The following is a 24,276-nucleotide window of genomic DNA, read 5'->3' as shown; positions in this document are numbered from 1 at the left end:
AAACAAAACAAAAAAAAACAACCAAACAAAAAAACCAAAAATGCACATGCAATTAACTTGTAACATTCAGTCTTGAGCTGATAGGAAGAAGTTTCCTCTAATAATACTCACTGAAGAGTTAGAGGACACATACAAGATAAAGAATAAAAGTATAAAACAATATGTGAAGATATCATTAAAATTTGCACCCACTCTACAATGAGATAATTTTAATTTATGAAAGCAACAAACCACACCAATATCCTTAAATCTTTCTATCCAAAACTTCAAGTGTTAGTAAGACAAAAATTTATTACAGACAGAATAACTGATCGAGATAAACTACTAAAGTAGCTGATTCCCATGTCATCTACTTAATGATACAAACTTTCTACTAAACTTTCTATATAAATAGTAGCACAAATAATACACGAGAATGACAAAGAATGAGAGCAACAATAGGAGAGTGAAGGGCGAAAGTTAAATAACAAAACACGCTACAAAAAGTTGCCATGCATAGAACAATGGACTAAAAGGCCCAGACAGAAGTATTGCGGCTTCAGCTACCAGTTTAACTAGGTCCATCTGTACGGCCATGGGCCATGGGACTGTTGGAATAACACATTCTTTCTCATCAAAACCAAAACAAATTGCTTTAACTAAAAGACTAGCGAAGGAATATGCGCAAGGAGTTACTGAAACATTGCCATATCATTTACTTTTTGTGTAAGGTTGTTTTCTCACTATACCTTCCCAGGCCTAAAGAACAGGCAAGAAATATTTACCCGATATTTTATTTAAATGAAGAATCTAATCCCCATCTGAAGTTTCTAAAGAATTCTAATTAGGATAAAAATGAAATTCAAGCCGGGCGATGGTGGCGCACGCCTTTAATCCCAGCACTAGGGAGGCAGAGGCAGGTGGATCTCTGTGAGTTCGAGACCAGCCTGGTCTACAGAGCTAGTTCCAGGACAGGCTCCAAAACCACAGAGAAACCCTGTCTCGAAAAACCAAAAAAAAAAAAAAGAAATTCAAATAGTTAAACATAGATAAAGAAAATTCTGTCTGAAGTGTTGTGATTAAACAAAACCATAGCTTTGATGTGAAATCTAAAGAAAAGAATAAAGGGTTACACCTGTCTCCCTAAATACATACTGCCTTAATTCTCATAAAACAACTATAAAGTTCAGCAATTATACTAAATGAAAATGAGAAAGGTGAGTCTGTATCTTCACATGAAAATGATACAATAGCCAAATCTACCCTCTTACCAACAAGTCAGAAATCACAGAGGAGAATCACTGAACTGATGCAAAAAAAAAAATCCCACAAAACAAAACAACAACAACAACAACAACAAACAGGCAGGAATATCCACAGAGAAATCACAGCAATAACAACAAAAGAAATGGCAAACCATGATTCTCAAATTTCTTCATAAAGATTTGAACAAAAAAGACTACTAAAATACATGGGAAAGTCTGGTGTTCTAAACCTCCATAATAGATGACCATTTCAATTTTATTTTGAATACAGAAAGGCTACTTCTCTCTTAAGATTAAACTGTTTACTTATTCCTGTCTCTTGACAAACCTTAAACACTAAGTTCTCTTTAGCAAAAACGTAGGAAGATACTAATTTGGTTATTTTCAGAAAAATATTTCAAAACACTTTAAAAGGTTTGCCCATTCCATAATTTGAAACCTATGGAAACAATTCTACATACATCTGTGTTCAATTTTTCATTGCAGCTTCCTATTCAGACTGTTGTGTGTGTGCATGCACACACACGCACGTGCGCGCACGCACCTCCCCCCCCCCCCCACACCACAGCATGTCTGTAGAGGTCAAAGGATTACTTTGTTCTACCATGTAGATCTTAAGAATGAAACTCAAGTTACCCAGTCTGGCAACAAATGGCTTTTGCCCGACGGAGCTGGTGTGTACATCGAGAAAAGCACACAGAGGTAAGGAGATTAACTTCAAATAGTGGCATAACTTCAACTTCATCTAGAATTTTAAATTGGTCACATTTTTAATGATTGTGCCCACAATATTATGCTAATTTTTAGCTCAAATCAGTTATCAGTCACAGGTTCCAATCTGCCATTCAAGAACAGAGTAATTTTCATAGTAAGGCACAGCAAATGCCTTACTATGGAATGAAACGAATCCAGAATATGAACAAAGCAATGAAGCAGTAGCATACATACAGATCTCCATCAATGCAAGTGTTATTACTTCATGCATTTGGCTAAAGTATAAGTTAGATTTCATCAAAGGCAACTATTACATACTAGAAACAACACACAAAACTATTCTGACAATCCTTAATGCTGAAGCTAATACATTCATGGATCCTAAAACTTAAGGAGTTTCATTACTGAATGGAAACAAGGAATTGGTAGCTATTCCCTGGTAATCTAGAAAATTATACCACAAGTGAGATTTTTAAAAAGCACTTACTTACCTAATAGAAATGATTGGAAAGAAATGATAAAAGATCTAATGTAAGATTGAATTTGACTTAAGAAACGTAAAAAAGCCACTCAACAAATGGTATCTATTCTTTAAAAGGAATGGTAATCACCTCGTAAGATCAATGAAAGAGAAACAGGTAGGAGATAAAATGATAAAAATCTTCTAACTTTGATAGAATAAAGAAACTTCTTTACAGAAGGTATCTGAATAAATTATGAATTTAGTTAGTATAACCTGTATTCCTATTACAGAATATTTTTTTAAAGAGTCAACATCACTGAGAGTATATGAAGAAATTCTTTCAACATACCAAGATGCATTGCAATATGTGTGCAAAGTTGTTTACCTGGCAGTTCAAACCACAGACAACTTGGCATGTAAGAAAATATGGTCTTGATTTGGGGGCCACCATAGCTTATGTAGTTGAAAAGTTAGAAATTGAAGGCTACAGACTGAAGAAAGAAGAGGGGGAGGAGTAACCACCTGTTCTGAAGTCAGTTATGCAGTCAGGTTTTAGGGAAGTCTTCTCATTCTGAAGACCCAAAAGTTGGCTATGATATTTCCTGAGATGATTGACATGACCTGATAATTATTAAAGACATCCTATCTTAGCTTTCTATTATGAATTATTATCAGTCATTCATTCATTTGTCAAATATACCAGCGTGTACTAGTGTTTGGTTCAGGAGGCTATTCCTGATATCTGTAGCCTCCTTAACTTCTGTCCAGTAGGTGCCACTTTACATCTTCTTACTCATTTTTGACCACTTTTCCTTGGGACAAAATCTTCCCTTTTTCCCTCACCCTTTGTTCAAACTGAAAAATGACTAGATAACCTGCAAAGGGGCTAGTGCTTAGAGAAAACTGATTCTCCCTTTATCGGCAGCCATTAACAACCAGTATCTCTTCACCTAAATATAGGACCTTGTGGATTCCCACACTGGCATGTCATGTGTTGTCACTGTGCAGGTCTTTGTGTGTGGGATTATAGTCTCGGGTCAACACACCATCATAATTAAATGGCAAGAAACTGATTTTAAATGTGAAAATTACAATCATCTGTAATTTTTAATTATATCATTAAAATCTATTGACATCTTTTATATACAATGCATATATATCCAAACAATAATGTATTTACTGCTAGTATTTTCTACACTATCATCTAAATATTCACATTTTATGGAACTATCAGAAATACTTAGAACAAGCATGCAATGTTTAGAGCAAAAGAATACAAAGTTTCATATGCCTATGAAAAAGATCATCTACTCCAATCAAACTTGCTTTTGTGAAAATGCTATGACGGTTCAATATATGCAAGACAATAACTGTAATAAATCACAAATAGATACGGCAAAAAGTCAAGTGAACATTTCAACAGCTGAAGAAGAGTCTTTTGTAAAAAAATCCAAGAAGCTGAAGTAAAAAATTAGTTAAGTTCACTTCGTATCTCAGGGAGTAACCAACAGCCATCTAAATGGTTGTAAGGCAAGTTGAATAGGAGAGAAGTCACACCTGGTAACTGTTACCTTAGCTAACTACCTGTGCTTGGTGAGGCAATGGGACCTACAGGAAACTTACAAGTACAACGTTCCCTGACTAGTGTATTCAAAACGTCTATTTTTACATCTACAGGTAAGTATAGCTTCTACCCTCATTAAAGAACTTTTCTTCCCCCTAACAAAGAGATCACCACAGAAATCGATATTTGGTTAAAATGGAGAAAACGTGTCAAGGAGCCTATTCTCAATCAATACATTTACAACATAACTACAGCAAAGGCTCAGAGAACACCATGGAAAAGGGTGTAGAAAAACTCTACAACACACACACATGTGCACACACCCCCTTTATATATGATAGGGAACGACAGGGAACTGCACCCATAAAACCTTAACCATTTGTCCTCTAAACAAGATCTGCACAATGAGAACACCAGCTGACATCCCCATGTGTATGGAAGAGGTTCCACCCCTTGGAAAAGAAATGTAAGTAATTAATGGCTGTTAAGAGAGTCTTCTCTCTGGATGAGCTCTGATTTAATCCCAAGTAATCAAATACACGTACATATACACACATATGCATGAAATAACAATGAAGGAGAAAGGGGCATGAAGTTGGATGAGGAGGCACAGGAGGAATTCAAGTGGGGAGTTTGTGGGACTGAATAGTACGAATTCAGCACTCAATGGAATTCTCAAAAACTAATAATAACATAAATGTTTAATGGCTAGAGAGATGGCTCAGTGGTTAACAGCATTGGCTGCCCTTTCAGAGGACCCAGGTTCAATTCCCAGCACCCACATGGCAGCTCACAACTGTCTGTAAGTCCACTTCTATGGACACCGTCACATTTAAATAAAAGGAAATAAATTATATAAATAATTTTTATAAAATGTTTTTTGTAATAAGTTCAACTATCTATAAATTTTAGGCAAAAAGAAGATAGAAGCTCGCTCTCTGTACGGAAGCATTAAAGAAAGAATTCTATTCCTTTTAAAATTGTCTCTATAAGTACACATTTGTGTATTCTTTGATAGAAAACTTCATATGACTATACATTAAAGAACAGACTTCTTGAAGGAAACTCAAAACTGATTTTCAGAAGGAGTGATTCTTATTACACCCTAACGAAGACACTTACCATCACAGGAAAGGGAGATGTAGCTTCCTAAGTCAGCAGACATGTGGCGGATCACATTTCTACCCATATGAATACCAAGGAAGATCCAATAATCTATTGCTGCTCCAAGAATTCCCGTCAGTAAGTAAGCTAGTTCATGTTTGAAGACCTAGCATTACGATGGAAAAAATATCATCAAAACATTAAAAATATAAGACTTTTCCAATGTTTCCTTTTACTACTTCTTGAGAGATGAGCTACTAAATATACAGGGTATACTAGTAACAAAAGAATCTGTTACAAAGAAACAGACTAAGCCAACTTCTATTTAATTATAACAAAATGAACAAAATTGGAGATATAGAGATCAGTTTTGAAAGTATATTTTTTTCATATTGTCACTTTTATACTAAATATTAAATACCTGTGAAGAATTATGTCAAGGCATTTAAAACCTTGTATGTTTTATTAAACACATTTCTCTAATCTAGAAAAGTCAATATGAACTATGAAGATAAAGATGTGAGAAAATCATATTTTAATAACATTTTAATATAGACACTTTTCCAAAATGACATTAAAACTAGTTAAAATACCTATATTCTTGTTTGTTTCCTATATGTTCCATGTGTGAAAATATCACTAAGTAACAGTTGGGTAAGGCATATAAACATGTTTTTTTAAAAACCAAAGATCTATCTGAATAGATTACAACTGCTGTGTTTAGTCATCACATCATGGCTAATGAGAAAAATGTCTAGGCATTTTGAACCCTCAGAGAATATAGTAGGCTTATTTCTCCTGCCCTTGTAAACAAATACATAGTATTTTATTAGGAAAGCATTCCTTAGCTTACAGATATACCAACCCAGCCACAAAACCTTTGACCTACAATGTCTTGCCTTGTACAGGATTTGTACAGGATTTGTGGGGGTGGCCAATCAATGTCTGATTTTGACACAAGGCCTACTCCAAAAGAGGGAGCCCATTTCCCATACTGCTTGCGTGGTTAGGAACCAAAGACTGAACAGCCCAGAAACCTAGGGTAGAACCAAAGACGACTGGTCTAAAAAAACAAAAAATCAAAATGATTCCTTGTAGGCGGAGGTTACAAGGTTAGTTCCTAAAAATATTCAGTTATATGTTGAGGCCTTATCCAGTCATCAGAAAGTTTCCTTTCACAGCAGATGTGAGTGGATCGGAGAGCCACAGCCAGACTTGTGGAGAGTCTAAACTGGACGACTCAACTGGGTCCTTCCTCTTGGAGCTCAAAGAATCCTGCAGAAGAGGGGATGAAAACTGTAGGAGTCAGAGGGGAAGGAGGACACCAGAAGAACATGGTTCACTGAATCAACTAAGCAGGGCTCTCACATGGGTCTTCACTAGGTCCTCTACATACATGCTGTCTGTTAGTTTGGTGTTCTTATAGAACTCCTAACTGTGAGAGCATGTGGGTCTCTGACTCTTTTGCCTGCTCTTGGGACTCTTTCTTCTTGTTAGGTTGCCTCGTCCAACCTCAGCATGAGGGCTTTTGTCTTGTCCTAATGTATTTTGTTTTGTCATGTTTGGGTCTTGTTGGGTTTCTCAGAGACCTGTTCTTTTGTGATGAAAGTCAGAGGGGGAGTGTCTATGAAGATAAGCTTCATACGAAATCACAATCCAGCACTCCATCAATTACAAAACAATCAAACATTTAGGACTTTCCCTTAATTTTACGTAAATCAACATATACCTATATCTAAAACCTCAATTTAAAGTAAATATTTCTCTTATATTTTTTATTTGTATGAGTGTTTTGCCTGCATGTATGCAACTGAACAAATATGTGCCTGGTGCCCATGGTGGGCAGAAGGGGGCATTGATCCCAACCGAGACCATGGGGCTGCTGTGAACTGAAACCGAATCCTTAGCAAAAGTAACAAATGCTTTAAACGGACGACTTAACCCTCCAGCCCTAAAATTAGAATTTCTTAAGGTATAATTTACCTCCAAATTGATGTAACTAAGTAGTATAGCCATGGGTAAAAGGTCTCTTGCACTGACTTTGAGGAATAACTTCTGTACCTATTTTGTTGTGTGTCAGTTAAACATGGCACGTAGTATTGTCAGAGAACAACTTCCAAGAGTTGGTTCTATTTCCACCATGTGGATCCTGGAGATGGAACTCAGGGTCTTAAGGCTTGGTGGTGACCCCAGTGCTATTGTTTTTTGGGGGATAATAAATATTATGCTTTGACATTATTAAGAAAATGGCAAGTAAACCATCAAAGAGAAATAAAGCCCGTTTGGAATACTGAAGTGTGTGCAAAAACTAAAAGGAGAACATGAATTACTCAAAGAACTAGCAAAGAAACAAAGACATGATTTACATTACATACGCACCCACATTAGAAAAACTTTCTAACATGTAAAACTCTATCACTACACATTCTGTCAATATCATTCTTCATCATTATAAGCAATCCCCTCATTAATCATCACAATCTACTGAAAGTTGACTACTCTGTAATTCAGAACAAACTATCATTCTGGCCTCTGGCTCCATCTGACTACTACCACTATCAGTGACAAGTACTCTGCTGGATAAAATCAAACAGAAACCATGAAGGATGACTCTTCCGGTTTATCCACTGGCATCAGAAATATGACAACATTTGTTGTAATAAACCTGGCCTCCAGGTAGGGATTGCCCTAACTGGCTATGATGCTGTCAGTAAGTCACTTCAACTCTTTAAATTCAATTTATTAATCTTTAAATACAAATGGTATCCATTTTAAATTGCAACAACAAGTGGGAGTAACCACCGGAACCTAAGAAAATGTGCACATCCTCCATAACCTTGACATGGCTCACCTCTGCTCTTTGCCAAGGAAAGCACAGTGCTTTTTCAGATCAATGACAACGAAATTCACTGCCATTCTGTCACTCTGCAATACTTGTTGATTGACATTATGACAAAACAATATTAGCATAAACTGAAGACTTCTGTTTAGTTAATGACTTGAATGCTTCAACTCAGCAAATCAAGAAACAAATGGTTTATAGTACAGAAAATGATGTCTGGGAACATGCAAGGAATTCTTCAAAGTGGAAAATACCAAAAAAATTAATTAAGTATAAGAATGATTGATAACAGAAAAGTATTACAATAAAAAAGTAAGTTAGTGAGTTCAAGAAATTTAAATGTTACAAATACTAATTTGCAAATTTTAAAACCAGTTTTCCTATTAGAACTGATGCTACAATTTGCTGCAGATTGCTTCTCAAATATGGTGTTTTTATTTATAAATTTGAAGAAAACCTTTGAATTAAATATGTATAAATCTGTTTCTATTTACTTATATGTTTCTTGAGTAACTTTTTATCCATAGTTGGCTGGCTCTTTAGTAATACTGTAAAAACATTAGTTTCATTGTTTTTAGTTTTAGATGAGCAATATCACTTATGCAAACAAATAAAAGGGGGGTTATATAAGGAATATTTAGTATTCTAAGTGATTATATGGAGTAATAAGAAAAAGGCAAACAGTAATTTTTAACAATAAGCTTAAGATTATACATACTACACTGAACTGCCAGTAAGATACAATTACTTGGTTGAGTATTTTAAATTTCTATGCATTTGGATGGTCACACTTTCATTAAAATCAGACAGTGGAATGACTTTGTGGGTAAAGGCATTTGCTACTAAGCCTAACAATCTGAGTTTGTTCCCAGTTACCAACGACATAGAAAGAGAAAACTGACTCTGCAAATTGTCTTCTGGCCTCTATAATGCTGTGGCATGTGTACACCTGCAATATGTACACTATATAAATAAAATGCAGTTAATTAATAAATAGCTATATTCACACAATAGGATTACTTGGTGTCCAAAAAGTCTAGCTATATCTAGCAGAAATTTTACTTTTCGTGATTGTTTTAGACAGGATATTGAGAACTTTGCCCTCTGGGCATAACATGGAATCTGCCATCTTGAAATCAGAGCAGCTGTGATTACCTGCACAAGACCCTCACAAGATGGTATGTATTATCATTGTCTCACAGAGGAGAGGAAAGGCTCCAAAAGGCAGTACCAGATGGCTGGATCCCTGCTCCTCCCCAGTATTTATACACACGTAATAGTTGTGTGCGTGATGGGTAGGCAAGCTTTTCTTCTAGGTTATAGTCTGTAAGCTTCCTCTGCTCCTAAAGGTAATTCCTCATTTATGTTCCGGTTTATAACCACAATTAAACATAATGGCTAACCAAGGTAGACTTATGTGAAATAGTTACTTTGATAGGTAGTTGAGTAAACAAGTATTTGTTTGATATCTCCCCAGGGAATTAACATAGCATAGGGTCTTATATAGACCAGGCTGACTTGTCACAAAGCTGAGGACAACTTAACTCCTGATCTTCTTGTTTCTACCTCCTAAGTACACTTCCGATATATGCAATTAAGTCTGGCTTAAGATTTTTCTCTTATTTTTAAATTTCAGTGCTTGTGTTAAAGGAAGCCTTAGAAATTCTGATGCTCAATTTTTGAAAACTAAAAATTGCTGTGGGACAATGATCTTGTACCCTGTAAAGATTAATCAGTTGTATTGTTTTAATAAAATGCTGACTGGCCAGTAGCCAGGCAGGAATTATAGGAAGGGCGATCAGGCAGGAAGTAGAGGCAGGGCGACGAGAGCAGGAGAATTCTGGGAAGAGGAAAGGCTCAGTCTGTAGTCAGAACCCAGAAGCAGAAAAAGCAAGATAAAAATGCTTTGTTGATAAAAGGTACCAAGCCATGTGGCTGACACAGGCAAGAATTATGGGTTAATGTAGGATGTAAGAGTTAATAAGAAGCCTAAGTTAACAGGCCAACCAGTTTATGATTAATGTAGACCTCTGTATATTTATTTCTTTGGGACGGAACAGCTGTTGGATGGGGTGGGACAGACACCTCTGTCAACAAAAAATGTCAGCTGAAATACATAAAACAAATATATGGTAATTAAGAGAAATGTTATGTCAAGATGCCCAAGAGTTTGATAAAAAGTGAAGGAAGACTTAAAAACTACCTCCCTTTGTCCTGAACAGTTTTGGAGATTCTATCAGAGGGGTATAAAGGCATAAAACTGTGGTTTCTGTAATTACTGGAAACTGGTGAGAAAGGTCACAAAGGCTTAATTCACAGTAGGTCAAGACCTGCAGGTCCCATTCTGAGACTGAGAAGGAATGAAAGAGCGTTGCAAACATGTGAGTCTTATTTATCTGGGCTGGGCGGAGCCTGTGACATTCATACTGGGCTCAGGTTGGTCCTTACTGAGGCCCATGACAGAAGTAAAGAATACTCTCTCTGTAAAAAATATATTTTGTTTTTTGACAAACTGTTTCTATAAACAGTTATCAAAACGGAAATTAAAACAGGTCATAAATAATAACTAGTACAGGAGAGAAAATAAAAGACTTAGAAAGGAAAAACACATACATAGGAGACCAGGGAAATAATAATACGGGAAGAAACAAAATAACTATTACTGTAATGTTCAAAGGAAGAAAGTGAAATTTCTGTAGTGTATTAGAAGCTACAAAAACCAAAACAAACAAAAGTTACAGCAGGAGATATAAAAGAGCTACAAGCAGGAAGTACAAAAATTAAAAATACAGACAAATGTTTAGCAACATACTAGACATAGCTGAAAAAAATTAGTAAACAAAATTGATGAAAATACTGTATTAGTAATTTTACAAATATAAAAAAGTACAGTAGCCCCATCTATAAAAATGTATGACAAGTACTGTAAGTTTAACAAACAAGATCGCAGGAAATATTTAAAAGAAACTGGAGACTATGGGATTTCATTCTTTAAAAAAGAATTGGCAAGCTGGGCAGTGGTGGCACACGCCTTTAATCTCAGCACTCGGGAGGGAGGCAGAGGCAGGTGTATTTCTGTGAGTATGAGGCCAGCCTGGTCTATAAGAGCTAGTCTCAGGACAGGCACCAAAGCTGCAGAGAGAAACCCCAAAATACCAAAAGAAAAAAAAAAGAATTGGCTTTTGGTTGGTTCGTCACCAACATCCTCTGCCTTAATAAACTGTTTACTGCCTAACTGCTAGCTATGGCATCCTCACTACCAGTTAGGAAGGCATGTCAATATGAAAAATAGGGTGGCATTAAAAAAATTTAAAAAACCCTACAGAGTAGATTAAGCTTGTCCTAGTAGGTGACAAAGAATATCATAAACTATAACAAAAACACATTCTTGCAACCTAATTTCCTTTAGGGACCAAAAAAAGAAAAGAAAAAAGAAAAAAAAAGATCAATAAATTCTGAGAAAGCAGAAAAACCACAGCATTTCACTATAACTTACATCAGAAATTATAAGATTAAGGACAGCCAAACAAACAAAACTCATGCACAGTAACACAACAATCCACTTGCAAATCTTAAAATACACATCTCCTGAGAGATGGTCATACTGCTTGGTGGTGAGACTCCTTGGTTACCAAGAAAAGAAGACCCTGGGTTCAGTCCTTAGTACAACGTATAAAAGGAGAACTCAAACTTAACAAAAGAAAATACTATTCAAAAAATAATCATACCCTAAATTAAAGTATTAAATGTATGAAATGAAGGCCAAGTTGTACTCCAAAAGTAATCCCTACTAAATACAAGTATTAGAAACAAAGACAAAAAAGAAAAAGATCCAAATATTAAAGAAGATAGATGAGACAATAAAAAATTTAAAAAGTGTGAAACTAATGACATAATAAAAAAGAACCAAAGGCAGACTATTCTGAAAGACAAAAGGCATTAACTACAATGCACTCAAAATATTATGTTTTCTTCTTTATACCCTCATACAATTTTACTACACAAAATACTCTGCAATTTCCCTGCTCTACTCACGGTAGATAACAGTACTATAATGATACCACTCTGGTGAGGGAGTGATTTTTATTGGTTAATGAATAAAGAAACTGGTGTGGCCTGATAGGGTAGAACAGAGCTATGTGGGGAAAAGTAAATGGGATGCTGGGAGAAAGGAGGCAGAGTCAGGGAGACTCCATGGAGCTGCCAGAGTCAGACATGCTGAAACTCTGCCGGTAAGCCACTGTCACGTGGTGATACGGAGATTAATAGAAATGGGTTAAATTAATATGTAAGAGATTAGCCAATAAGAAGCTAAAGCTAATGGGCCAAGCAGTGATTTAATTAATATAGTTTCTGTGTGATTATTTTGGGGCTGAGCATCTGGGAACGAACAAGCGCCCTCCTTGCACATCACTCCTTGTCAGTTATCTAGCCTGATTCAGCTGATTATACAATTACACACTGATTATACAATTACACAGTGCACTAAAGGAAGGTATCATTTAATTGTTGACTAAGACTTAGAGAAGCATGCTCCTCCTGTCCTCATATATGTATTGTCCAACTGCTAGCTATGACATCATAACTACCAGGTAGAAAGGCATGTCAATATAAAAAATAGATACACCGCTACAACACACTAAAATGCGTTCATCTGTACAAGTACAACTACTGACATAGAATATCTAAATACTGTATTTTAAACATCTATCAAAATTTCCTTATTATGGACGAGCCTGCAAACCTTTCTCTATACATCCTAGCCAACATGACACAATAAATGACTTGTAGGATTCAGAAGTAATAGAGAGGGACAACAGTCCAATTTAGTCAAGAAAACAGTGTGATAAAGACGATCAGTGTCTGAGTTTTGAAGATAAAGAAATATAAAGTCTTTGCAAAATTGAAAATTTTCTTTTGTGGCTTAGTATTCCTACTCACAATATCATAAGAAAAATAGCTCTATTTCATAAGATATAGTAGGGAATAAACATGAGAAAATCTATCATACTGTTTACAAGAATAGCTACCATAGTCTAAGTGATAAGAATAATGACACTTATTTTTAAATTTTCATAACCTTTAATGAATAGATTCAACATTTAAAGCCCACAGATTGCCATTTAATAATTGGTTTCCATTTCCCACTTGGTTTATAGCTTTATTCATTAAAAGGACATATTTGCATTATGAATATAAACCTTACAGTGTATTTTTTGTTGCCTTTTATTCCAGGTGTATCCCTAAGTTTTATTTTACTTTTTTAAAACTAAAAGTGGCTGGACAGTGTATCATTAATTCTCTTTAACAACTTTGAACACATCTTTCAATTATATATTCATTTATATTTATTTTGAGACAAAGATTAATGTTTTATTATACTTAATATTCCAGGACATTCTGAAAATAGATAATATACTCTAATCTATGTGTTATGAATTGCAATGCCAGTAAAATCTACTCATGAAGCAATGCTTCAGTAAGTTATCAACATATAGTAAATTTTAAAAACGAGCAAAACTTTTTATTGTAGTACTCTCCAAAATTGCATAGATTAGTTTTTTAAACCATAATTTTGTTAAAAATGGAATGTCTAAAATATATATTATATATACTTATATACTTTATATATAGATATATACACACACACACATATAAATATATATATGAAAGATCTAAAAATAAAACATTTAGAATGATAACTACAGAGATTACAATTCTGGACATGTAAATCTTGCAGGATAGTATGTCTCAATGAGAGATGACGAAGAATCTGCCCTCTAAACATTGCTACCATACACATAAACAAACTACATAGCAAACGGTAACAAACTTGGGTTCAAATTTGTTCAAGGAGTTCAAACTATAAAAGGAAAAGAAAAACACAAGCTACTGCAAAGGACAAAATCCCTCACATCTATGCCCGGGATTCCTTCTGGGACATACCACAGGTCTCAATTATACAGATCCCCAATCTGTGGATGCTCAAGATTCTTACACAGTACTCTGATGCCCGCATGTGCATGATCCTCTCATTGTTTCAGATCGTGTATGGATCACCTATAACTAATACAATCTAAATGTGACATGATTGTTATACCAGACTGCTGAAGTAATAATGATAAGACAGTCTGGACATGTTCGATAGGAAGGGTACTTTTTTGAATATTTCTATATGAACTGGGTGAATCCATATTTGTGAAACCTACAGATAAGGAGGGAAAACTGAATTTTCCATAGATCATATTGTTTTGTAAAGTAATCCAACTTACATCATTAGACTTGCATTTTTCCTTGTGAGAATAGATAGTCCACTCTAAAAGCATATTTACTGGTTTTGTCAAAAGTCCTGAAGTTTCACTCCCTGACCAAAAGATTTCAAGAAGAATTCCTTTTTCTGTTTCCTTTAGACTTTGAGAACTTGACCAGTCACACAATCTAATAAAAACAAAAACAAAAAGTAAATTATAATGCCAATGTAATGACAGCAGTTATTAGACCTATTTTGATAGAACAAGAATGTCACCAGTTTTTGAGAAAGGTGATAATATATAAAGATTACAACAGAGCTATAATAAAGGACAAAATATTAAAAATAGTCTCATGGGCTGAGTATGTTATAGTCCCAGTGCTGGGAAAGTCGAGTCAAGCAGGTCTATGAGCTACAGGGCAACAAAAGACACTGTCTTGAAAAACAATGTGGATGGATATTACTGAGGGCTGCTTCTCAGGTTGAGCCTTTCTTTGGTCTCTCACATAAATACACACATGTGTGAATTGATACATATATATATGAATGTGCCTATAGCAGAAAAAATGGTCTCAGTTCAATAAAAACCAGTGATGTATACAGGGCATTTATGAATATATATCACCTATAACTTACATATATATATTCCTGAAACATATTCTTCTAAATGAAAAGAAAAACATGAACTGAAGAGAAAGAAAAAAAAAATGTAAGCAAATTGTCACTGCCACTGGGATGTATTTAAAAACGGAAACAACAGCCTGGTCTACAAGAGCTAGTTCCAGAACAGGCTCCAAAACCACAGAGAAACCCTGTCTCAAAAAACCAAAAAAAAACCAAAAAAACAACAACAACAAAAAACCCCCCAAAAAACGGAAACAAAACCTATACAGAAACATAAAGTAGAAGACTTATTAAAGAGAGATACATATATAATTATAAACAACGGAACTATGGCAAAGTATTTCTTATGATTAGCACTTACTTTTGACTCAAATGCCGTACTTCACTTTCAAGTAAATGAAAGAAAAACTTGAGCAATGTAAGATGGACCACCTTAGAACCAATATTTTCTGATATTTGATGACAGAAACCTTCATTGAAAAGGCAAGACCTGAATAATAAGAACCCAACAATGTATTTCATGAAAAGAAAGTTACTGAATAAGTTGTGGACAAAATATTTATTTTTAAAGACTACTTTACAATTTTAACAAAATCCTTAACATTTTTAAAGCAAGCTCAATAAAATTTTCTTAATATTTTCTTCCTTTAAATTTCAATCATGTCAAATATAAAAGATTTGGTTCTTTTTTCTTGTTGTTGAGTTGTTTTATTGTCTGTTTTTCAAGACAGGATTTATCTGTTTCACCCTGGATGTCCTGGAACTCCTTCTGTAGACCAGGCTGGCCTTGAACTCACAGAGATCTACCCACTCTTGAGTGCTGAAAATGAAGGTGTATGCCACCATTGCTCGGCTAAGATTTAGTTCTTAACACAAATCTAGTTTCTCTGTTTCAATACAGTATCTAGCAACTGTCAATACTCTGCTCACTTCATTTCACTGGTTAGAACCAAGACACAGGAATTTCATCAAGTCCTTTTGATCTACCATGATATCAGCTTATAATACTAAGTATAGTATACTTCTTACCCATGATTATTTTCATTTCCACTACATTAATAAACAAGAGTAAATAGCTTCATAGTTAAGAGTTTTCAAAATTAAATATTGTATTTTTATCTTGTCATAATCACGTATAATAGAACTTTAAATGGCAATTGCTGTGTGTTATTACACACTTGAATTGGCTCGTGCATATGAGGAAAGAGTTTGTTAGCACAGTTCTATAGTGCACAAACTCACACATATACACATACACGATTGTTAAATCAACAAGTTTGTAAATTTATTTATACGTGGAGGTTTCTGCCTGCATGTATGCCTATGCACTGTGTGTGTATCTGGTACCAGCAGAGGTCAGAAGGTAAGAGTATTGGATCCCCTAAAATTTTAAGTATAGAGGGTTGTGAGCCAGCATTTGGGTATTGGGAATAGAACCTGGGTTCTCAACAAGAGCAAAAAGTGTCTAAACCCCTGAGCCATCTCTCCAGTCCTGCAGTGTATTTTTACAGAGAAAGCAAGACTACTAATAAATTTTAAGACTTACAGAGACTGAAGTTAAGCAACGGTATTCATTATTTAACTCCATTTTTTTTATAAATTGATAATATCAACAATGTATCTGTTGCTTTTCATTTCTGTCACCAGTTTCCTTATCTTTGTGTGTTTGCTTATATGCATACATGTTTGTGTGCATGTGGAGACCAGAGGTTGATATCAGGTATTTCCCTCAATGACTTGTCACCTTATATTTTAAATAATAGCTCCCCCCTGCCCCCCCCCCAAGACAGGGTTCCTCTATGCAGCCCTGGCTTTCCTGGAACTCTCTTTGTAGGCCAGGCTACAAGACTGCCAAGTACTGGGATTAAAGGTGTGAGCCACCACATCCGGCAAAATAGGAGCTATAAATGAACCCAGAACTCACGATGGCAGCAGGTCTCAGAGACAGACAGATCTGCCTCGGCCCAATGCTAGGATTAAAAGCATACTGTCACCATACCCGCTTTTTAAAACAAAAGTTCAGGGAACTAAACACAGGTTCTCATGCTCATGTGACAAGCACTTTGCTGACTCAAGTGTTTATAACATACTTCATCCCAATTATTCTGCAACAAAGCCTGGTTATGTGTTCTAGAAACTTATAAAGATCTAAACTTTGCCTAGCTACCCAAGTATCTTTTTGCTCTTATATGAAGGACATTTGTGGATACATAAGTGAAAAAATCTTTCTAACAAAGGAGGACTACCAAAGTTATAGTAGAAATCATAAAATCACAATTAGTTTAGCTAGTGGAAAGAAAACAGGAAGTTTTGGAAACACCCAGAAAACAAAGAAAGGCCTAGGGAGATGACATATGTAGTGACGGATCTGGAAAACAATATGTGATGGTAAGAATTCAAATATCTAATTATAATAACATAAACCCATAAACTAGATATTGCATATCAAGATTAATATTTCTGCTTTTTATGACTAAAATTTGATGCTTATATTCAATAATTTTTATTTCAAAAAATACAAATTCATCATTTTGGAAAAAAACTTTAAAATGTGGCATTATCCTATTTTGTATACTTAGTTTTTTTTAAAAAAAATGACAAACATAATCAATATAAAGTTTGTCCTTTTTATAAGTTTGGCAACAAAATACAAAACATAAGCATTCATATTTTTTCTAAAAACACAAATACACTTTATTAAAATTAGTTCCTAAAAAACAGTAAACAACTATTAGACAAATGTATGCATCCTCATATGCAAAATAACTTACCTGATAAGCACTTCTACCAGAGACCAGGCTCCTTTCCTACAGGTTGGACACTGAAATAATTCTAAGTAGTATCTTAACATGGCTGGTGATTTCCAAGGAGGATGCAGATGAAGAAGAGCTGATAATATATGAAAGTATCGACCAGAAAATGTATCTATGTTATCCTATTATTTAAAAATAAACAAAATAAAATACTGTAGCTAAAATAGTTCCGCCAGGTAATTTAGTTTAAATCTAGAACAGTAATTCTAGCCCAATCTTGTGATTAGACTACTACATCAGTTTTAAATACCAGGGAAGACTGTTGTATACATTCGCACATCAGAAACATTAAGTATTAGGGGTAGCAGATATGGGATTTTCATATAGGATGATAGTGAGATTAAGAATCTCAAGGAACATTCTAAAGAATGCCAAGGTGAAAATGCTTCATATACCACAGCATAGTTTATCCCTGCCATGGCATTAAAATCAGCACCCTAATGAACATGAAAGAAGACCATTTCTCCATAGATACAATTAACTGTTTCTACTAATTACATTCACTTAAGCTGTATACCATAAAGAAAATGACTATTAATTACTAAAAGCATTTTAACAATCTGATACCATAATCTGACATTTCCGTCACTTTACAGTCACAGAAAAAAGGTAACATTTTTTCTTTTTTTAATTGAACAATGTTTTTTATACAGTATATTCTGACCATTTTTCAATAGGCTAAGTCATTCATAGTATGTAAATATTGTTAAAAATAGAAAAAGTGGTAACAATGGGTACTGCACTTTCAAGTAAAATGAGATTTAAAAAAGAATTACAATTAATATTTACATTTTAGCATTCTTTAAAAAATGATTCTTAGTGTCCTTACCTGCAGAACATTCTCTAGAAGGGCATGGAGAAGGCACACAGGGGGCACATACTGGGCTTGCAAGGAGGAGAGCTCTTCGATGGCTTCTTTAAAGAACTGTCCCTCTATGAGGCTTTCAATTAAGTTTAATATCCCTCTGGGGAGCTCTGCATTTTTACCCTAAGGAAAAAAAATTTTCTGTCTGAAGGCAGAAAAGTTCAGCTCTGAGATCAGCTCTTGAATTAGTAAATAGGTGGCTCCTGTCCTTACTACAACACAGGCTGCACAGCTTTTGAACTGTTTCATTAGTAGAAGGCTCTCAAAAAAACCCAAACAATAACAACAAAAACTAGAAGGTTTGCAAAAGTATCATTCGCTGTTTCTTTCTTATTTTTCATTGCCTGAAGTGGTAAACTGCTCCTCTTAAAGAAAGTCTTAGAGAGGAAGTGTTTGCTTTACAAATCTGAAGATGTCAATTTTTAACTGGACCCTTTCTGAAGAGTACATGGAAGAAAATAATCCATTAAAAAAAAAAAACGAATGGTTGATAAATAACAGAAAATATTTTGGAAGTATTGGATCAAGAATTTAACACCAAAGTAGTAGTTATTAAAGTCAAGATATATAAAAAAGTATATAGTTCACCTACAATGAGCACTAGATACATTTTTTTCTCAGCACTATTGACAGCTGTGTTGAAAAATTTTCCCAAAAGAATAATCCTTTCCCACCACATTTCTGATTACATTATCTTAAATCAAAATAACGAAAAATTACACTTCCTTTTTTTACTCAAATAACCATCTAACTCCAAGCCCCTTACCTCTACATTGTATACAGGCTGTTTATCGGTTCTAATGCAGTTGTATCGGACAGCCTACAAAATGACAATCATATAATTAGATTTAACAATTTAAATTGAAAAATATGTTTCAGTTTACAAAGCACAAAACCTTGGCTAAACATTGAAAACAGATTCAGGAACACATTAATAGCTATAATTATTCTACTCAATAATACTCTATACTCATTCTGACTCAAATTAGTAACTATCATCATTTTAGGGTCATTGTATTCTCATGAATAGACTAGTTTTATTGTCTTCTCAATTAAAATGACTTCAGGCCATTTTTACTTTAAAGATCTGATTCTTCTTAGTACTTTAATAATTAAATGTAAATACAGAGGACATGTTATATAAAAGTCCAAAGGGGAGAAAAAAAATGAATTTATGTTTTCTAAATATCACACATAGAAACTTCTTTTATTGTTTTAAACTACCTGTACTTGAAAATTTTTAGAAAAGGTTATAGTGAAAAGTATCTGCAACAAATATAAAAGATAACATCCTAATTCAAGAAAGTTCTACAAAGGTATTCATTAAGCAAGCCAATGGAAATCAATAAAGGATGGCAAAGCAATACACAAATTGTTAGAGAAGCTATAAATACATTGAATTTTGTTACTAAAAAGTTATAAATTCAAATGCTAATTGACTAGAAATGTAAAGGTAGACCAAGCGGGTTCCTGCTTTAACAAGAAAAATGTAAACTACCTGTTCTCAAGCCCCTTTCTTAAGCTCATCAGAGACGCAAAGCTGTAATGCAACCAGCTAGCCTGAAGTGTCAGACTTCAAGGACCTACCAACACAGAGCATCCTCTAAATACTACCAAGTGTCTGGATTAAAACAAGCAGAATTCAAACATACTTCCCAGTCACTTATATCTTACGAAAGAAAGAATTTTAGTGTGAAAAGCATTACCTGAGCTCTATATATGTCCCTGTATATCTGCTTTTTTAAGGCATTTTTTACTTCTGTGAGATCCATATCTGCCTTGACATCCTTGATTTTTGATTCATTGGCATAATCATTATGAAGAGAATTCTTCATTTCTTTCTGCATACAAGTAAAGAACTTTAGATATTGCACTAAAGACAATACTCAACACACACAAAAAATAAAAGACTATAGAAAACCCACTTACATTTTGTGATTTCGTTATTTGCTTTTAAAGCCCACACAGTGATGTCAGGACACTGAGCTTGGCAGGCAAATGCTGGGTCACTGAGCTAAATCTTTAGTACCTTAGAAAATTTTCATTTGAACTTATCATAAAACCAAAGTCTAAACAAAAAGTTAATTGATGTTCTTTATACTTCTTATATACATGCCTGGAGGTAACTTTAATACACAACTTAGGTATACCTAGTCTGTTTTGCTTGGCCCATAACACAGAGGCATGGATTTTGACTTTACATCAGAAATTTTCATCATGTGTCACTAAGAAGCACTTGTTCTCAAGTATTTCAGGCTTTTGATTTTTGGATTTAAAATGTTCAATCTATATACACATGCTCTGACTTGGATTATAAAATAAAGTTACATTTTCAGAAAAAGGTTATCTTTTTTATTATAAAAGGTTTGTATTCCACCAGAGAAGAACAACATTAGAAACAATATTAGTATTTGAAGAGATTATATGAATTACATACAGATGTAGTTTACAGTGGTGTTTTCCACTTTAAAAAGATTCAGTCACAAGGGTGCTCCAACCAAGAGCCAAAAAACACCTAAACAAAAACCCCAATATCAGCCATGAGAAACCTTCTTCTGAGTTGTTGGCCAGGGCTGTGCAGGGGACTCCCAAAACATACAGCCTACTCCTATTGCCCTTGTTACCCTCCAAGAGGTGGAAGGTAAATCCCTATTGCTGAAGACACCATACACTTCAGAAATTCTATGCAAGCTTCAAAAGGATGGAAGCAACTAAGAGCCGTATCCAGCCATGAAGCCCATGAACCACATCAATAAACACATGGCACTATAATCTTAAGGAGGCAGTAGTGGCATGCATACAATGGCAGGAACCAACAGCTTTCTACCCGGAGTTAGGAACCAATCAACAATAGGAAATTTGTGCATGATACATGAAATCTACTTAGTGCTAATGAAGTCAGGGCTATTAGAGGAAAATCAACACTTCTAATTTACTAAGTGAGCATAATCCTTAAAAGCAATCTATATTTGTTCTCATACTCACAGAGGGTAGTCTTCCCCCAGACAGGAAACCATTACAGAAAACCATATGTAATCAATATGCAGAATTGTAGAACCCAGCCCCAATGAATATACACTTACAGTACCCAAGGTTCCAGGAACTTGGAAGAGAGGCAGGAAAGATTTTAAGAGTAAGAGGGTCAAGGAGTTTATGTGAGACTCTGTTTCCCAATAATATCAGAAGCTATACCCAATAAAGTTTCAGTAATATTACCGTCTAAACATGAGCTGAACAAGGAAGACACCAACAGACATGCCAAAGTGGATGGGGGAAAGCCCATAAAGCCTCAATCCTACAAAAACAACATTAGGCAACCGAGGAAAGGCAGGAGTGGAAGAGGCATTTTTTTCCCGAGGCAAAAACACACCTATTGGTTTCCAGAGCCAACAGGTCGGCTCAAAAACCATATATGCAAAAAGTAACATTATATGACTGAACAGGTTAGAATACACATACATACACATATGAAAATACATGTATATACATGATTATTAGTGAATTATTAAAAAAAGAGGTCATGAACTTGGAGGAGAATGCATAAGGGTATAGAGGGAAAAAAAGAAAAATGTATTTATTTATATTACAATCTCAAATTTTTTAAAAAAGTTAAAAAAGAAATTGTCTCTTTCAGATATTTTCTTTTCCTTTTTAATTATGAAAAACAACTTAATTTGAGAATCACAATTAGCCCAATTTCCTTATATATTCATATAAAAAGTTTTACTATAGACTTATAATAACTATATTTTAATGTATATAATATAGTAAATGTATATATAAATACATAAATAAAATGTTATGTGGATGGAAGTTTCTGTCACTCCCAGTTCCGCAGTCATTCAGTTCCAAATAAACACACGGAAGCTTGTAAAAATTATAAACTGTATGGCCTACTGTTCAGGCTTATTAGTAACTACCTCTTACAACTTGAATTAGCCCATAAGAGTTTAGCAAAGTATATAGAATTAAAACAGCAAGCATCTCTAATATCCACATTGCCTGATCACAAAGAAAACTTCAAAACATACACCCTATTACTCACCTTATCCCTGTAATGCACACGCTTTTTAAAAGTACTTCTTATCGTGTCATGTTCATCATCAGTTTTGCAGTAACCTTCTTTTCTGCTCATTTTCCTTAAAATATAACTCCTTTGGATACTTTTAACTTTTTTCTTAGTTTCTTTCTGTATTTTGATCACAATTAAACAAAATAGACTATGTATTAAATGTTATAAAATCCAAATAAGCTAAAAATGGGGGGGAGTTTACATCATAAGTTTAATATAATTATCAATAAAGCTCTACACACAGGAAAATCTCACCCACACACCTGTATACATTAGCAAAAATCATTTAAGAAAACAGCTGAGAATCATGAAGAACAGGTGGCACACATTGCCCTGATAACAATATCTTCATTCCTAGAAATACATTCTTAGCTACAGTGATTTTTACACATGTGTGCCAAGTCACACAAGAGAATATTCACTGTTCATAGCAGAACTGTTTGATAATCTCAAAACAATCAATCAAACACAAACAAATAAAACCCAAATACTCATCAACAACAACAACAAAAATGGATGACGTTTAAAAATGCACCACAACTGAACAAAACATGGATGAGGAAAACACCCATAAACAGTGTGACATACAAGTGTTCATCAACACACGGATGAGGAGAACATCCATGAATAGTGTGACATACAAATGTTCATTAACAAGCAAGGCTTAAAAAAAAAAAGGGAAAAAAAATAAGTTCTAAAATAAGGGATACTTCCAAGTAAGATGGAAAAGATATAGTTAGGAAATGACAAGAGATGGCTTAAAAATTGATGAGACTGATTCTTTCCCTGACTAATGAGTTCATAAAGTGGCATTTTCTTCCTTTAGAAACACTGCAAAATGTCTTATAACGCTTCTGTACATGTACTTCACAAGACATTCATGACTTACATTGTACTTAGTAAATTTAATGAATACTTTTGTGAAAATTTACCTGATTCTCATGTGTATGTCTTCTGAATGCATTTCTCTTTTTAACAGATTTCATATCTTTTCTGCAGTCTCTGAATTTTTCTTTTTTGTGATGTTCACTCAGAACAAATCTACCATTAACACTTTCATCATGATTTTCCATTTTGTTCTGCATATTTATAAAATTAAATATACTCTGGATTAATACAGCTTCAATACAACTACTGGGAGTCACACAGAAAATGTCAGGAAAGCAGGTTTTATACAACACACATAAGATTAATTTTAAAATGTAAAATGAATTTTAATACATTCTAGTTATGCCGAAAGGGCTAGAAAAAAATACACTTTAGTTTGCCACATTTTATAAATAGTAAGTTACCAGATATACTTAGTAAACATGCTTATTTAATTCAGAGTAAGGAGTATTACAATCCCTTTTCTTTGAGAGATAAGAAATTTCTACACTAATTTTATATATAACCTCCTAATTTTAGTTTAATAACTTCCTTATCTTTTGCAATAATTATCTCTTTATATATTTAATAAAATGAAATCTATTTTGATAATCTCATCATTTTACACTCCTTACTGTATGTAAAAGCTTCATACTTCATTTAGAATGCATATTTCAGATACATCAATTCAAATACCCTTACTAAACATGCACACATGTTAATAGAAAAAAGTCTTAAAGGCACACAAATGCCACTGCATTCAGGAATAGGAGCAAAAAGGATAAAGTATTTTAATCTTTAGTTAATCTTGTCATGTTATTTAAGAAATTACAAATTTTAAAAACTTCCAAACT

The 24,276-nt window shown here is 34.3% G+C and overlaps 1 protein-coding gene across 2 annotated transcripts in view; it reads right to left on the bottom strand.

Moving 5' to 3' along the window:
* Slf1 (SMC5-SMC6 complex localization factor 1) overlaps positions 1 to 24,276 on the bottom strand; it is a 69,263-nt gene that overhangs the window by 10,493 nt on the left and 34,494 nt on the right. For both annotated transcript variants that reach the window (XM_057789895.1, XM_057789896.1), the window contains 9 exons: positions 23,488 to 23,634; positions 22,529 to 22,672; positions 20,190 to 20,324; positions 19,250 to 19,303; positions 18,448 to 18,606; positions 17,577 to 17,740; positions 15,167 to 15,295; positions 14,204 to 14,369; positions 5,108 to 5,255 (listed from right to left, as the gene is read on the bottom strand). In XM_057789895.1, coding sequence (XP_057645878.1) covers positions 5,108 to 5,255; positions 14,204 to 14,369; positions 15,167 to 15,295; positions 17,577 to 17,740; positions 18,448 to 18,606; positions 19,250 to 19,303; positions 20,190 to 20,324; positions 22,529 to 22,672; positions 23,488 to 23,634 — 1,246 coding nt within the window. The remainder of the gene's footprint in view (positions 1 to 5,107; positions 5,256 to 14,203; positions 14,370 to 15,166; positions 15,296 to 17,576; positions 17,741 to 18,447; positions 18,607 to 19,249; positions 19,304 to 20,189; positions 20,325 to 22,528; positions 22,673 to 23,487; positions 23,635 to 24,276) is intronic.

This window comes from Chionomys nivalis, chromosome 15 (genome assembly GCF_950005125.1).
Source record: "Chionomys nivalis chromosome 15, mChiNiv1.1, whole genome shotgun sequence".
Taxonomy (NCBI): domain Eukaryota; kingdom Metazoa; phylum Chordata; class Mammalia; order Rodentia; family Cricetidae; genus Chionomys; species Chionomys nivalis.
This window is presented reverse-complemented; position numbering and strand designations above follow the sequence as displayed.